At 39.6% G+C, this 18,031-nt stretch overlaps 1 protein-coding gene across 1 annotated transcript; it reads right to left on the reverse strand.

Annotated features, from left to right (window-relative positions):
- Positions 1 to 9,071: 9,071 nt before the first annotated feature.
- LOC141901968 (uncharacterized) lies at positions 9,072 to 17,720 on the reverse strand. The gene is made up of 18 exons (XM_074789580.1): positions 17,617 to 17,720; positions 15,269 to 15,374; positions 14,775 to 14,835; positions 14,602 to 14,646; positions 14,427 to 14,486; positions 13,619 to 13,663; positions 13,467 to 13,526; positions 12,755 to 12,799; positions 12,602 to 12,661; positions 11,817 to 11,861; positions 11,665 to 11,724; positions 11,317 to 11,361; positions 11,162 to 11,224; positions 10,845 to 10,889; positions 10,700 to 10,762; positions 10,481 to 10,531; positions 9,591 to 9,664; positions 9,072 to 9,237 (listed from the first exon to the last, which is right to left on the reverse strand). Exons 2-17 carry the CDS (start codon positions 15,284 to 15,286, stop codon positions 9,594 to 9,596), a joined length of 837 nt encoding a protein of 278 aa, XP_074645681.1. The 5' UTR covers positions 15,287 to 15,374; positions 17,617 to 17,720; the 3' UTR covers positions 9,072 to 9,237; positions 9,591 to 9,593.
- Between the last annotated feature and the right edge of the window lie 311 nt (positions 17,721 to 18,031).

Consider the following 18,031-nt stretch of genomic DNA (forward strand, 5'->3'; position numbering starts at 1 on the left):
GAATAGTTAAGTCTTACCTAAAAGAGTAACCATTTCGAATACGAGAAGCTTGAAGTCTTGTTATCGATGTAATGGTTGTTGATACGAATACGTTTTTGTTCTTTGAATATGTGGCCGATTCGCGCCTCATTAAAAGATTTCAATCATTTTATACATTTTTACATTTTGTTTTAATCCACGTTAAAACCAATTTTGTTTTAACGTAGTGATTTTCGTTTTAACGCCCAAGTTAAAACTAACTTTTTTATTTTTAAGCGACTTCGGGCTAGGCCTAAACTACAAGAACAAAATCATGACACACAATATCAACATGTTGTTTAGATGACAAATAGTATAAGCTTTGGCGCGGCCCTAAATCGACAAACACCACGTTAAAACGAATATTTCGTTCAAACGCCCTTCAAAGCACAGAGCGTTTGATTTTGTGAAAATGTGTCGTTCAAACGAAAAGTGAAAAAGATTGATGGGGAAATTCAGCGACATTTTTTCTTTTTTCGATGAGACCCGAACCAGCCACCCAACGTACCTAAGCCGAAATAGATATTTCAATAGACTATTGTAATGGTACCAGTTTGATAGAAAACCATTCTGAGAACCGTACCTACCTTTTCGTTGAAAAAGAATGATGTCGACAACTTACCTCCAGCAGCAGGGTTTCCAGTTAGGGTGTTTTGCGACGCTGAATCCTGTACGTTTTATGGAATGCGAAGAGTTCTATTGGGGTGATAAATTAGTAGTTTGCATAGAGGGAGGGAAGCCAGAGTTCAGGGCAGTGGCTGAAGTTAGTAAACAACCTACGTAGATGCTTACGTCGCACACAAGACACTGAATAGAAGATAGGTGAAAGTGACGTGAGTATCTGCGTAAGGTTGCTGGTTATAGTGGCAGCCTTGAGCTCTGGTATGGCTAGGAAGTAAACAAGTAATAAACTCGTGACGTATAACATATGTAGAAGTATACGTCCCGAGTAACATGAAATAAGATAAAAAGAGAGGGTCAGCACAGTAAGGGGGAGAGAGATGCTAGAGTGGTGGAGAAGGCTAAAAATACGAGCTGTAGGAAGGAATAAGAATTGTGCGGGAAAATAAAGAAAGAACGTAGACCCACGAGAAGAGTTGTTATTATTCCGGAGTCAGAGGGATATCACTTATCGGATTAATCGGAACCAACAACGACAACACGAGGGGAGAACGCAACGTGGCCCCCACAACATTGTTGGAGAACCGAAAGCAACCCCACAACAGTTCCACTTACATATCGGATTTCGAATGTTTCAGCACTTCTGGCACAAAATCAATTTGTATGATATTTGATCAGTGACTGCGGAACAATCGCTGGTGACCAGATCGATATCGCTCACCAATTCAAATAATAACAAAATAGTGATCTCGGATGATATATATATATATATATATATATATATATATATATATATATATATATATATATATATATATATATATATATATATCATCCGAGATCACTATTTTAGTTTTTCTTATCAGTTACGTTGCCGCTATGTACCCATCGTCGTGGATACGAGTTCTAAACGTTGGCCTCAAGTTTGACACCCGATGTAGGACAGGTTTTAGTTTAGGTTTTTTTTAACTACGGCTTAGTAAAAATGAATTCCAAACGATGGTATTTTTGCGATGGTTAAAAAGAATAGAAAGTGAGTTAGTTTTTTTTTCGGTAGCAGTTGTGTAAAAGGAAAAAAGCTGTGTAAAAATATCTTCATATACTCCGAACACGGTTAACCTCGATATGAAATCTACAAATATACTTTAACTCGTAGGCGACATAAATATGGCGACTTGTCGAGTTGGAACGCGACAACTCGAGGCCCTTTATTACGGAAGCGATAAGGGGCCTCGAGATGTCGCGTTCCAACTCGACAAGTCGTCATATTTATGTCGACATACCGCGATATATCGCGTCACGTCGACATGAATATGTCGATATATCGTGACGTTTTCACGACAAATTTCGCTTTTTCGCCCATTTTCCACGGGACAAAGCGTCATTTGAAGACATGTCTAAATGTAAGATGAGGACACCAGTAATATGACGACTGAGTTTCAAGTCGTCGTGAATATGTCGACTTGTCGCGAGGAAAGTGGTCGAGAAAGCGAAATTTGTCGTGAAAACGTCACGATATGACGACATATTCATGTCGACTTGACGCGATATATCGCGATATGTCGACATAAATATGGCGACTTGACGAGTTGGAACGCGACAACTCGATGCCCCTTATCGCTTTCGTACTTTATCGCTTCCGTACGCCCATTTTCCACGGGACAAACCGTCATTTGAAGACATGTCTAAATGTAAGATGAGGATGCCAGTAACGTAAATATGACGACTTGTCGAGTTGGAACGCGACATCTCCAGGCCCTTTATCGCTTCCGTAAATGATGATGGATCCATAGCGGACAAGAAACTGATATGTGGACAAAATGTTCCACAATATCGATTGGTTTGATATATATTAAAATCTACCATCCAAGGTCACTTTTTTTTTTTTATTCGAATTGGTGACATTCGTCCGTTAAACATCTGTTGGTTGAGTGGTATCGATCTTATCGTCAACCATTGTTCCACAGTTGCTGATCAAATATAGCATAAATTGATTTAATGTCAGAAGTGTTGAAACATTCGAAGCTGTAATGGCGTTTTAATGTAGTTAATCAATTTGCAGTTTATTTGGTTTTTTTTTTTGATTCGTGATCCCCAACGAACCGGATACTCCGTGGTGTCGTGAACACAAAACCAAAATATAATGCAGGGCAACGTACGGAAGCGATAAAGGGCCTCGAGTTGTCGCGTTCCAACTCGACAAGTCGCCATATTTATGTCGACATACCGCGATATATCGCGTCATGTCGACATGAATATGTCGACATATCGTGACGTTTTGACGACATATTTCGTTTTCACGACCATTTTCCTCGCGACAAGTCGACATATTCATGACGACTTGAAAATCAGTCGTCATATCACTGGTGTCCTCATCTTACATTAGACAAGTCTTCAAATGACGGCTTGTCTCGTGGAAAATGGGCGAAAAAGCGAAATTTGTCGTGAAAACGTCACGATATGTCGACATATTCATGTCGACTTGACGCGATATATCGCGATATATCGACATGAATATGGCGACTTGGCGAGTTTGAACGCGAGAACTAGAGGCCCTTTATCGCTTCCGTAGCTTCCGTAGCAACGATAAGGGGTTTTCTGCCTAAAATCGAGGATGCATTTTTAAAAATCGGTTTGTAGAACCGATTTTTAGGGAAGCGATAAAGGGCCTCGAGATGTCGCGTTCCAACTCGACAAGTCGCCATATTTATGTCGACATATCGTGATATATCGCGTCAAGTCGACATGAATATGTCGTCATATCGTGACGTTTTCACGACAAATTTCGCTTTCTCGACCACTTTCCTCGCGACAAGTCGACATATTCACGACGACTTGAAACTCAGTCGTCATATTACTGGTGTCCTCATCTTACATTTAGACATGTCTTCAAATGACTGTTTGTCCCGTGGAAAATGGGCGAAAAAGCGAAATTTGTCGTGAAAACGTCACGATATATCGACATATTCATGTCGACGTGACGCGATATATCGCGGTATGTCGACATAAATATGACGACTTGTCGAGTTGGAACGCGACATCTCGAGGCCCCTTATCGCTACCGTACTTCCGTACCTACGAGTTAAAGTATATTTGTAGATTTCATATCGAGGTTAACCGTGTTCGGAGTATATGAAGATATTTTTACACAGCTTTTTTCCTTTTACACAACTGCTACCGAAAAAAAACTAACTCACTTTCTATTCTTTTTAACCATCGCAAAAAATACGTTTGGAATTCATTTTTACTAAGCCGTAGTTAAAAGCAACCTAAACTAAAACCTGTCCTACATCGGGTGTCAAACTTGAGGCCAACGTTTATAACTCGTATCCACGACGATGGGTACTGGCGGCAACGTAACTGATAAGAAAAACTGTACCATATGGATTGGTTTGATATATCTATATCATCCGAGATCACTAATTTTGTTATTATTCGAATTGGTGAGCGATCGCAGTTACCGATCAAATATCATACAAATTGATTTTGTGCCAGAAGTGCTGAAACATTCGAAACCCGATACGTAAGTGGAACTCTTCGCACTCCATAAAACGTACAGGATTCAGCGTCGCAAAACACCCTAACTGGAAACCCTGCTGCTGGAGGTAAGTTGTCGACATCATTCTTTTTCAACGAATAGGTACGTACGGTTCTCAGAATGGTTTTCTATCAAACTGGTACCATCACAATAGTCTATTGAAATATCTATTTCGGCTTAGGTACGTTGGGTGGCTGGTTCGGGTCTCATTGAAAAGAGAAAAAATGTCGATGAATTTCCCCATCAATCTTTTTCACTTTTCGTTTGAACGACACATTTTCACAAAATCAAACGCTCTGTGCTTTGAAGAACAAAAACGTATTCGTATCAACAACCATTACATCGATAACAAGACTTCAAGCTTCTCGTATTCGAAATGGTTACTCTTTTAGTTGAGACTTAACTATTCTGAAAAGGATACAATCATCATTTTTAGAAACGTTAGACGCAAACCGATATGATGAACATGATTACTGTAGCGAGATTGATCCTGTTATTGGGAGTTTTGGCAATGTGCGCGATGAGCGGCTATGGTGAGTAAACAATCCCGTTCGTTTGGGGAAATATTTGCAAGAGAAGCATTTCGAGTTTTATTCCGACTTAGTTAATTTGAATAGATTTGACAGTTTTTTTTCTCACTGAAGAGCGCGATTTTGGAGATGCGTTCCGATTTAGCAACTCGGGATGAGCTACATTAGTCAAAAAGTATATTCCGAGCGTTTTAATCTAATAATCATCGGAAGAAAATTAATTTAAGTTGCTAACACAGATTAAACGCTGAAATTGTTCTATTGTACGAATATCAATCCCCAAGACGCTTCCGTAATACAGTTCGTTAGTTTGGTTTATTATACATCATAATCACTACAACATGAACGTCAATAAAGCAAGTTCAATAAGAAAAGTAGATAAAAGGGAGTACAAAAACAAAGCTAAGTATGATATAGATAGTTTTTTACTTCTCCTGGCATCCATCGACTTATATTAATTACATTACCATATTATCATCTGTAATTTTCTAATGTAATTTAATTCGTAAATAAAGAATAATAATAGTAATAATAATAATAAGATTGAATGATTACAAGTTAGTAACGGTATCGCATTATGATGAATTTAATTGTATTAGAAAGTTCAGCGATGTTCTGATTTTCAAATCTACCTAAATTCAATCATACGAACTTCGTTGTTATTTACATCATACATCGTGAAACACCAAGAAACATCTTGAATACTAATAATCATCCAATTTAGATATTTGGTTCTCCTAGCGTTAGTTATACAACTAGAACATAACATGTATGAAATCTTCAATTATTCGTATTCAATGCCCGTTTTAACCGTCATTAGTCTGTTGGATCAGCACTTTACGACATAGTGCGTCAGTTCTTCCCAATCAATTTGATAAATACCCGTAGAAAAAGATTTTTATGGTTGCTATCCACCGTATTAGGGTACTTTTGTCCTGTATTGTCCGCTAATTTTTTTCTTTTTTTTCAAAACTATTTGTGATGCATATTTATCATATTTCACCGGTATTTTGACGACTTAGGCAACATTCAGATTACATGGAATATATCTAGTTGTTTTAAATGTAAAATTGATCGTTCAAAATGTGCAACAATGCGACATGAGAGTGATATCGAACATGCTGCGGGCAATTATTTTAGTTTTTTTTTTGAACTGAATAATTTTGGTAATAAAAACTTTGCGAGGGTCAATTTTAACTTGTTTTAACAAACCGGCCGGCCATCAGAAAAAAGCATCTTTTCGCCTTTCTGTAAGATACTTTTCCCGACTATTGCAATATAGAGCCTGTGATAGACATAAAAAGGATATATTGTATAGGTATGGATTCGGGTTTAGAATATTACGAATTGAAGGCGTCATAATATTATTTGCTATTTCGACACATTTCATCAGATCTACATCGCTAACATTTTGACTTCTTTTACTGTTCTGACGTTTCGGGAGGATTACTTACATCCATCTGCAGAGATTTATTTGCATAAATCAAATAAATCAAATAATTAATGATGAATGATAGCAATCTCAAATGTTCAATCTCCGAAGATGGGTGAAAGTAATCTTCCGGAAACGTCAGGACAAAAGTAATAACTAACTGTTTGTTGAATTTATATTGTGGGTGTAACGACTATAATCCAGACTAAAAACAGTCTCAACTATCTAATTCTTTTACTATTCCCTGCCTCCAGCAAATAATCCGCCTCAGTATAAACCATAGATTTTAATTAAATCAGTGGTTCAACAAATGATCGGTTGAAATGATTTTTCAGCTTGCCTTCAAAAGGGTCAGACAGGATGCATCGGAATAAGCGCTGGAGGTTGTTGTAACGGGCGATGCTTGAGCGGTACTTGTGTTGGTCGTTAAACGGGTTCAACTAAAACGCATGGACTACTGTTCCGAATGTACGTAACTTTCGGAGACGTCAAAAAGCTATGAATAAAGTCTAAATATTCAAATTCATCGGTTTTCCTTAGTTTTGTTCGTGGTTCACTTTATTCGAGAAGTAAACGTAGATTCCAACTTAACGTATCTTATCTACATCGGCAGACATCGTTAATATAGTTACAGTTTTTAGAACCGTATCCGAGAGGTATGGATGAGGTTGCAGGCGATATAAGTTGCTAAAACAGCTTGTAATAAACAGTCAGGGGACCGATCAAATATAGTGTGGAACCAACGATGCGGTATTCGTACAGAAAGCGATTTTTCGGACAAACTATGAGTCCGGCAGCTAATCAGACACCGTGAACAAAAGAAACACGTGGTATTTCTATTTCAGTAAAAATACAGACAATTCGACTGGTTCAAGTCAGCGTTCACCGGGGCATCTTTATACACTAAACTCAATATTAAATACTCAAAATGATTAGATTACGAATTATCAAAAATAAGTACTAATGGTATGAATTCTCTAGTTCCTCCTGCTTTTTGGCGGTTATTCGAGGGGGAGTGATGTTTTAGTTAACTTCGTTTGAATGGAAATAAAAGCATCGAAGTGTCTGAAACAGTACGTTGTATTATGAAGTTGACTCTCCTCGGAGGACAAGGACCACAGGCGCTGAAACTAAATGAATAACGACTTATAGGCGTAGAGTAAATGCTTTTTTGATATAGATAAATTGCAGAGTTTTTTTTAAATCACAAATTCAAAAACACCAATGCGCAGAAGGCGGTGTTTATTGAACATAAACAATAAACAATATAGTTACTGCTCTATGCGGAACATTGGATTGTCGGTTATGCTCACTCTCGCTCCGACTTTTATAGTTGAAATGAGTAATCCAATGTTATATTGAACATTGTCTTAGAAATATTCAACAAGCCGCTGGTAAGATAGATGCTTAGACAATTCGGGGACGCAGCGAAATAGATCAGTGCTAAGTATCGTACAAATACGTGTCTGTCAGTTGATACTGGTATTATAGGGAAATCTAACAATGAACTCACTAACTACACAAAAACAACAGACATTATAACTTAATCATTAAACATCAAAACAACCTACTCCCTGGTGGGACATCATGGAATGCAGGCATTTCAACAAAAGAAAAAAAAACGAGGGTCCACGGATGCCGTGCCCATTAAGGAAGTGGCACTGCAATGCTCGACAATCCCAATCTCGACAATTTGACCATTCAGTGCCCCATTGGTGAAATACATGACATTGATACTTACAGAATCTCTGAACATATTCTGAGCTGAAATTGAAAGATTATCACTACAAAATATGCATTCTGGTTTCAAACATGAAAAATATGCGTGACTGTTATTTAAGATTATCGAATCCCAAAACTGTATAACTAATAACCAATCACATAATAATTACGCATCCACATTCTGCTGAGTCATATTTGTATAATTTGTGTATATTTTTGTTACGGCACTTTGTTTGATTTTTTGTATGGGTGCTAGCGTTAAGCGGCCTTTCTGGCTTTGCTAGGCCTGTGTAGATTGTATATATGTTTACATATTGTATTCTATGCAAATAAATCTATTGACTCATTGAATTGAAATCACGCTTCGTGAGGCCAGGGGGCTGGTGGAAGCGAGTTCGGGAGCGAGGATGCATAGTGCCAGGCGCGACATGAATACGCGCGTTTTTCATACAGTGAAATAAGTTTCTTTGAATGAAATAAACTTTTTCATAGATTTTCATTTATGTTATAATCGGTCCAATAATTATGACTAAAAATTATTTGAAAGTGGTACACATTGGTCTGTCGATCATTTTTACTATAACCGGCCATAACAAATCGATCTGACGTATCATTGTCCCTGCCTACCACTGTCTGGGGCGTCAAGTCTCACCGTAGTGCTGCCCAGCGCAGTTGTTACAACGGATCTGCATAATTTATAGAGAAGTAGAATGAACAATGTAACATGTTTTCGTTGATATCATAAAAAACTGTACCTCGAGAGCACAGGACCTTTGGTCCTCTAGTCTATTTAATGTTTCAAATGGCACGTTAAGTCTAGTTTAGGTCGATCTGCAATGCGACGGATACCGACGCAACTGAAAGATGAGGAAATGTGATCGCAGCCCGGCGTATGTCGCCTGCGTTCTGATTTCCAGCAACTGAGGCTGACCATTTAGGTATGAGATCCGGCAACTAGCATTTTTTCTCAGCGCGCCGGTTACGATCACTGACAAACTGAATCAGCTGTAGATGGTCATGTGATGAACATTTTGAAAAACAATTCAATATTCTTATAAAATGGCTTATCCATTGGACCACTATATCCACTATATTGTAATCCATACCTGTTGGTACCTATTTAATAAACTGTTCTTATTTGGCGTTACGGAAAATGCGCAATATTCGTGCATCTCACTTTCATAAACACAATGAAAACGATTTTTCTACACCACAAAATCCGGACTTTAATAAACGCTTATCAAGTGTATACAAACTTTCCAACGATTAAAATCAAACATGATTTTATATCATATGAATATTATAATTAAGTGGAAATATAATTCGTGAACGATCGATCTGTTTTTACATGTACAATCTTCATCATCTTGCCTTGGCTGAAATAAATAAAAAGGCCGTTGAATTGATAAAACATCGCATATTACCTCAATCTAATATAGACATGGCTAAACTGATACCTTGAACTGATAACAAATTTTACTGGAATTTACAAAATTGCCCGAACGCAGCGGAAAAACGAGGTATCATTTTTTCTAGCCTAAAGCCGGGCGTAGGTCGGCCTTGCGACAGCTTAAGGATGGTTGACGGTGAGTGAGGTTTGTGAGTTGACCGGTATCGAATATGGCTGACTGTGAACGAGTTTTAGAGTTGCCCAGTTCTGGACTGGGTTGATGCGGGGATTATCAGTTCGGGGGATGGGGGTTAATGCGGAGGATTTGCTATTTTTTACCTTCTACTTGCGTTCGCCCAGTTCGTTATAAGTCTCAGGTTGAATTTCTTCCTCGATGACCTCTTCTGTTGTATCTACGAAAGAAGATAGAGAATGGATTTTAAGCCGGGCGTAGGTCGGCCATGCGACGGCTTGCGACACGCTGCGACCGCCAGCGATGGATCGCGTCGCAACGACCTACCGACCTACGCTACCTTGCGCCTGTCAGCGACGGGTTGCGACTGCCAGCGACGCCAGTCGCAATGAGTCGCACATGTTCTACTTTCTGCGACGCGACCTTCGCTACCGAACTACGCGCTCTTGCGACTGGCAGCAACTAGTCGCACACAGTCGCTGACAATCGCGTCGCAACCGACTTACGCCCCCACTTGTGACGCAACGCGACGATCGCGTCGCAAGGCCGACCTACGGCTTTAGAAGAGGCGCATCCGTCGGTAGAGATATGAATGTATGGTATACCAATTGAAGAAGGCAATATAAGGAGAGGCGCAGTGGCCGGTTCACTGGTCTCGTCAATCCAGGGTTTAAGGGTTCAAACCCTGGTGGCAACAGAGTTTCTTGGTCGAAGGTTCTTCTCTGGTCTCTTCCCAATTGGGAAAAAGAAACATCGAACCCGCTTAAAATGCCCTGCATGGCGCTCAGCGGGTTGAGGGTGTTAAAAAAGGAAGGTAATATTTTCACCACACGGTTTCATAGCCTAAGCATCTAAGTCGTATCCCAAGGGGTATATCCTCAATCTGGTGGGTGACAAACACCATAAGTAACAATGGGAAACATCGGTAATAACTGAAGATTTTCGATACGTTCCCAGGGATTCCACATCTATGAAACCTACACCAGAAGATTTAAAGGCTTCATTCTATATTCAAAAAACGGGAATAATCAATTACCATCTGCAGAATCTCCGTTCATCAATTCATCCCAATTTACTTCTCTTTTTCCTGCAAATAATTGATATCGGTGATTCTTTCCAAGTTCTGCTCAGCATTCAAATTCATCATAGGTAACAGAGGAACTGGTGTCGATGTCAATAGATCGATTTTTAAGACTGATATTCAATACTTTCTATCACGAAGATTAAACAAATTTGAATCAAACAAAGCGTTTACTAGAACCCTCGGCCTGGTGATGTTCGGATTTGATTACTTCTTCTTCAACTTCTTCTTGTTGATCTGAAAAATATGTAAATAAACATTTCAACACTACATTGAAAAACCGAGGAATAAATAATTGTGGCGAAATAAACATATTTACCATCGCTTCCATTCATAAGTTCATCCCAGTTCACTTCTCGCTTTTCTGTAATTTGAATATGTACCAGAGGTTTTTTAGGCCTGTTAATCAAATAGGATGGATACTTTAGGTCGCAAACGGTCCTAAAGACTGGTCTTAGACTATCATATTAGCCTGGCCTTAATCGACTGACGCTAGACCTGGGACCTGGACGAAGTTCTACGTTCAGATTCATCATAACGAACTGTGGAACTGCGTCAAATTCAATAAATTGATGTTTAAAACGGATATTCGATAACTTCTATCACCAAGATTTGGATTATCAACAAAGCACTTACTAGAGCCCTCCGCCTGGTGATTTTCGGCAACGATTGTTTCTTCTTTAACTTCTTCTTGTTGATCTGAAAATACGAAAAGCCACATTTCAACAACATCGGTAAACCTCACGAGGTATATAATATATACAAGATTTCAGCAAAATAAACATTTTTACCATCACTTCCGTTCATAAGTTCATCCCAGTTCACATCTCGCTTTTCTGTAATGTACCACACGTTTTAATAGGGCTTAACAATCAGATGATGGAGACCTTGAGTCGCCAGTGGCCCTGTTTTTGATAGATTGTCATATTATCCTGGCCTTTAACCATCCACTGACTGACTGTATATACTTCCGTGAACGCTAAAGATTCGACTCAAGAGTTGGAAATGGCCGCAGTTTTGCTTTACATTCAGTTATCGTGGATACGGTGAAATTGACAAAGTAAATGAAGGGATTTTTTCAGAAAGATATGTATTTCTTTCAACCACGAAGCCAGATTTGAATTTGACAAAGCACTTACTTGAGCCCTCGGCCTGGTGATTTTCGGCTTCGATTACTTCTTCAACTTCTTCTTTTTGATCTGAAAATACGAAAAGCCACATTTCAACAACATTGGTAAATAACACGAGGAATGTAATATATACAAGATTTTGGATAAATAAACATTTTTACCATCGCTTCCATTCATAAGTTCATCCCAGTTCACTTCTCGTTTTTCTGAAATTTAGATAGGTACCAGGGCCCGGATTTATAGACTGGCATTAACTTTAACCCGGGGGCTAACTCAATTCAGCTTCAATTGAGTTAGCCCCCGGGCTAAAGATAATACCAGTCTATAAAACCGGGCCCAGATGTTTTAACGGGGCATAATAATCAGTTACGATTGAGACTTTAGCCGCGATCACACGGAGACGATTTGGCCTGGGCCAAATTGGCACGGATCAGGCTCGGGCCATATTTTGGCCCTTGCCTAATTAGAGAGCGCGTTCACACGCAAACCATTCACTCGATACTAAACAATGCTCAAACAAAGCGAAGTGGATCATTTCCGGTGCCAATTCAAACGCAATCATATGTCTGGTGCTAAAATTTGGCTCGAGCCTGATCCCTAGGCTCCCTAGGCTCAGGCCCATTTGGCATCCATGTGAACAGTTGTTCCGGGCCAAATCTGGCACGGGCCAAAAATGCTCGTGTGATCGCGGCTCTTGAGTCGCCAGTCGCCCGAAACTAAAGACTGGTCTCACGTAGATTGTCATATTACCCTGGCCTTCAATCACCGACAGACTCATTTCCGTGATCTCTTCGCTTAAGATTATTAGACTCAAGAGTTGGAAATGGCTGCAGTAGTGCTCTACGCGGTAGAACCGCTAGCAAACTCAATGAAGTGATTTTTTCACACAGATATGCTTTTACTTCAATCACGAATAAGCCAAATTTGAATTTGACAAAGCACTTACTAGAGCCCTCGGCCTGGTGATTTTCAGCTTCGATTACTTCTTCAACTTCTTCCTTTTGATCTGAATAATACGAAAAGCCATATTTCAACAACATTGGTAACTAACACGAGGAATGTAATATATACAAGATTTCGGAGAAATAAACATTTTTACCATCACTTCCATTCATAAGTTCATCCCAGTTCACTTCTCGTTTTTCTGAAATTTAGATATGTACCAGGGCCCGGTTTTATAGACTGGCATTAACTTTAACCCGGGGGCTAACATGATTCAGTTTCAATTGAGTTAGCCCCCCGGGTTAAAGATAATACCAGTCTATAAAAACGGGCCCAGATATTTTAACAGGGCATAATAATCAGTTATGATTGAGACCACGGAGACGATTTGGCCTGGGCCAAATTGGCACGGATCAGGGTCGGGCCAAATTTGGTCCGTGCCTAATAGGAGAGCGCGTTCACACGCAAACCATTCACTCGATACTTAACAATGCTCAAACAAAGCGAAGTGGATCATTTCCGGTGCCAGTTGCAATTCAGACGCAATCATTTGGCTGGGGCTTAAATTTGGCTCGAGCCTGGTCCGGCGTTTTTGGTCGGGCCAAATTTGGCCCGGGCCAATTTGGCACCCGTGTGAACAGTTGTGTCGGGCTAAATCTGGCACGGGCCAAAAATGCTCGTGTGATCGCGGCTCTTGAGTCGCCAGTGAACCGAAACTAAAGACTGGTCTTACGTAGATTGTCTAGATGGCTGCAGTAGTGGTCTACACGGTAGAACCGCTAGCAAACTCAATGCAGTGATTTTTTCACACAGATATGCTTTTACTTCAATCACGAATAAGCCAAATTTAAATGAAACAAAGCACTTACTAGAGCCCTCGGCCTGGTGATTTTCGGCTTCGATTACTTCTTCAACTTCTTCTTTTTGATCTGAAAATACGAAAAGCCACATTTCAACAACATTGGTAAATAACACGAGGAATGTAATATATACAAGTTTTCGGAGAAATAAACATTTTTACCATCACTTCCATTCATAAGTTCATCCCAGTTCACTTCTCGTTTTTCTGAAATTTAGATATGTACCAGGGCCCGGTTTTATAGACTGGCATTAACTTTAACCCGGGGGCTAACTTGATTCAGTTTCAATTGAGTTAGCCCACGGGATAAAGATAATACCGGTCTATAAAAACGGGCCCAGATGTTTTAGCAGGGCATAATAATCAGTTATGATTGAGACCTTAGCCGCGATCACACGGAGACGATTTGGCCTGGGCCAAATTGGCACGGATCAGGGTCGGGCCAAATTTGGGCCGTGCCTAATAGGAGAGCGCGTTCACACGCAAACCATTCACTCGATACTTAACAATGCTCAAACAAAGCGAAGTGGATCATTTCCGGTGCCAGTTGCAATTCAGACGAAAACATTTGGCTAGTGCTAAAATTTGGCTCGAGCCTGGTCTTGCGTTTTTGGTCGGGCCAAATTTGGCCCGGGCCAAACAGGCTCAGGCCCATTTGGCACCCGTGTGAACAGTTGTGTCGGGCTAAATCTGGCACGGGCCAAAAATGCTCGTGTGATCGCGGCTCTTGAGTCGCCAGTCGCCCGAAACTAAAGACTGGTCTTACGTAGATTGTCTTATTACCCTGGCCTTGAATCATCGACAGACTGATATCCGAGATCTCTTCGCTTAAGATTATTAGACTCAAGAGTTGGAAATGGATGCAGTAGTGCTCTACGCGGTAGAACCGCTAGCAAACTCAATGAAGTGATTTTTTCACACAGATATGCTTTTACGAATAAGCCAAATTTGAATGAAACAAAGCACTTACTAGAGCCCTCGGCCTGGTGATTTTCGGCTACGATCGTTGCTCCTTCAACTTCTTTTCGATCTGAAAATGTACATATCAACATTATTTTCGGCACCATTGATAAAACACACGTGGAAAAGTAAATAAAGGAGGAAAGTAAAAGTAAAAGATTGTGGCGAAATTAACGTATTCATACCATCACTTCCATTCATCAGCTCATCCCAGTTCAGCTCTCGCTTTTCTGAAATGTAAATACGTAAGAATTTCAAGTCTTGCTCCGTGATCGAGGCTTTTCATCCGACATTATATTGTTACTCGAAACATATTGATGAAATCCCTATCTTACTGAAATCGACTGATTATATTTACCGTCGGATCGTTTCAAAGGGATCGCCACTATACTACCGACGAAACAAGCCAACAGGATTATCTACAAAATTACAACTTGTCAATTCATATAATACCTAGTTTTATATTCATCCAATATAGACCCGCGTACAGAACCGAGAAACTAATTCCGAGGATCATAGCCATTAAACTGTGCTCAAAATGTCGAAATGCGTGCATTGATATATCATGATTTTGGGGACAGCTTGAATTAATGGACATTTTCACCATTCTGGCCCCATTTCGTTTGTATTGTGAGTTAAATGAAATGATCAATGCTAAAGAATCGGTTCATCGCAAACAACTATTTTAAGAATGGTGAGTGAAATCGCATAGTACAGAGAGCCCATTTCACGGAGCTGTTTTACATCTCAAAAACTTAACAACATTTAAAATGTATCAAATGATTGGGAAAATTAGAATATAGTTGTATATTTCCCTTAAAAGTGCCCTGGTTCTTAATTTCGGTAACTTACCAGTATCTTATTATCCATATTTCTGTTCTTGGATTTTGCGGTTTCTAACGCGATGTTCACCAGTCAGAGCGTCACGACGAGAGACGGTTCAGAATGATGCCTCCGTCTGCATAATAGTAAAATTTTTATCGGATTAATTGCGTTAAACATGTATACAGCAATTTTCCAGCCACAATTACCGTCGTGCTCTATTGCCCGGGGTTAGGTTGAAGTGATATACATATATCATAGTTAGGTGAAGTGTATGTGAGTTTTCGGAAGACTATTTCTATTTCATACTTAACAAAAATTTTCATGACAGTGAACATCAAAATAAATGGGGGAACCTCCAACGCAACTGTGGCAATCGAGGATGCCAGTTGTCGCTAGTAGTTACTAAGTTTTTACACGTTTAATTCTTTCTCCTTTCAGTTAAAATCGAATATCATTTCTCTTAGAAATAAATCAATTATGAGAACTTTACCAACCAATCACTGATAACGAAAATATATTGCATATTCCGTAGGTCTTGTGCCAATGTACGTATAGATTCAGGGCCCAGTCCCATAGTCATGGCTTAGACATAGCCAATCTAACAACTTAAGACAAGTCTTAAAATTAAAGGCCATTTTTGGACTTAAGTCTCAGAGGAACCGGCCCCTGGGGCCAGTTGCACAGTCGTGACTTAAGTCCAAAAAGGGTCTTAAATCTTAAGACTGGTCTTAAGTTGTTAGATTGGCTATAGAACTAAGTTGGTCTTAGACTGGTCTTAAGTCTAAGCCATGACTATGCAACTGGCCCCAGGAGCCTAAAAACTTCAATTCAACATTGATTGAAAATGAACTAATTTCGACAACGTAAGACAACCGCTCGAAACGCCATCTGGTGGGATAATTGGAGTTGCAGCACCCCCTAAGAGTAGTCCACATAGTTCCACATTTTCTTTGATATAATTTGATGCTTGAGTAAAACAATTGAATATAATTGAATATGGATTGAATGTAAGGATTTTAAATGTACTCATAGATGGCGGGGAAATAGATGCTGAAATAAGAAAGTTACAGATTATACTAAAGATGAATACAAATAGAGGATTAAACCATACATACATAAATGCATAAATGTTTTTTGATGTAAGTCATTAACCTCGATGTCCCACTTAGTCTAACCGTAAATAAACATGAAAATAAACAAACATGACATAACCGTTGTTTCAAAATTGCCTACGTGTCAACATATGTAAAAAGAAAAGATAAAAATCGTATATCAATTCGGATATATAAGATATGCAATTTGTGTAATTTCCGCGTTGGCAGCGGACGAATTAAGGTCGAAATTCCGCCTACATTGTGAGCACTCGCCGTGGAATTGCTCCGTAAATAAGGCGAATTATGAAAATTGTTAGTAATCATGTCTCTAAATAGTTATTATTGGTTGAACGCTAACGTCACAATTATAAATGCGATAGGCAAATTTGTTTTGTTGTTTCGTAAAAAAAGGTTTACGTTGATTGAAAAGCTAATGAGACTCGTTGTGATATAGATTTTGTGTAACATGAAGAATATTGTGATTTCGGTGAATATTTTAGCGCTACGATATTCTGAGTGAAGAAGTCCGCGGGCACTCCTTTCACGGGACGAATCTGGCAGAATAAAATAATGAAATGATTAAAGGACTGATATCCATCTATTGAAAATGTTCAATCATATGCTACTTCAATCGGTTGGAAAATTCGTCGGATTTTTTTTAAGATCTGGTGAAAGGAGTAGAAAAAGTCGGACTCAATACATTAAGACTGATTTAAAATTTACTTAAGTCAGTCGAATAGTGATCTAGTAAGACAAGAATGCAGGTATTAGAATCGACCGTGGAAATAAAAGAACTGCATAAGGGTAGCCGCACGAATAAGGGTCCGAGTATCTCACCCTAATTCGTCCGGCTACCGACCGACAGATACCCTACTTATGCGAAAAAAAATCTTTAAGTTTCAACAGCGATAGAAGATTTCAGCCAAAAAAGTGTACGAGATAATAGAGGACACTGAATACCATGAGTTAGTGTAATGGCAGTCATATATCTAAACATGAAATATCAGGGTCGTCATTATTAAACTATTCCACTGTTGTTTGTAAAGTATTTAATCGTCTCGCCCTGTGTGATGTTGGTATATTGCAATTTTCGTATCATTGGCCTGGATTTATCTACGCAATCGAAAGAGATATTTCGTGATACGGGCAGTAAATCTGGTTCACGGCGATCGCTAGGTGTCACTAGTCTCTGAAAAATTCAGCGTGCGCCGTGTCCGCCGTATGCCGTCCCAGCGTATGAAAACTTCGTATCCCAGATCGTTCTTTAGGGTTCATACTCACCGCGAATTGGCTGAATTCGCTGTATTTCAAAATATGGAGATTTCATTTAAGTTTGAGAACAAATCCATACTTTGTCGGGTCCTCCATTTCGTGGCATTCCATCCTCGCTTGCCAGGGGTCCGGTATCACTCCCGAACTCGCTTCCACCAGCCCCCTGACCTCACGAAGCGTGATTTCATTACTGGCGCTGTTGCGCATGATGTCATACATCGATTTGCGAAATACTTCCTTGTTCGGTAAAACGTTCGCTGATTGGTCCATTTACCGGGGAAAACCAACAGAAGCCCAATGTCGTTTGTTACAAGCGCTGTGATTGGTACGATTGGATTCTGGTCGGCTAGTAACGACTCCAACGACTAGTGAGGTCAAGGGGTTCGGGGAACAGCTTTTAAGCGTAAGTGGGTTCGCATCCCTT

Source organism: Tubulanus polymorphus, chromosome 3, assembly GCF_964204645.1.
Source record: "Tubulanus polymorphus chromosome 3, tnTubPoly1.2, whole genome shotgun sequence".
NCBI lineage: Eukaryota > Metazoa > Nemertea > Palaeonemertea > Tubulaniformes > Tubulanidae > Tubulanus > Tubulanus polymorphus.

What these genes read in the sequence shown, in the direction of transcription:
- LOC141901968 (XM_074789580.1), bottom strand. An exon ending in TCACCAGGCCGAGGGCTCTA is followed by an intron (nt 12,800 to 13,466) that starts GTAAGTGCTTTG and finishes TCTAAATTTCAG; the next exon opens with AAAAACGAGAAGTGAACTGG. An exon ending in TCACCAGGCCGAGGGTTCTA is followed by an intron (nt 10,532 to 10,699) that starts GTAAACGCTTTG and finishes AATTATTTGCAG; the next exon opens with GAAAAAGAGAAGTAAATTGG.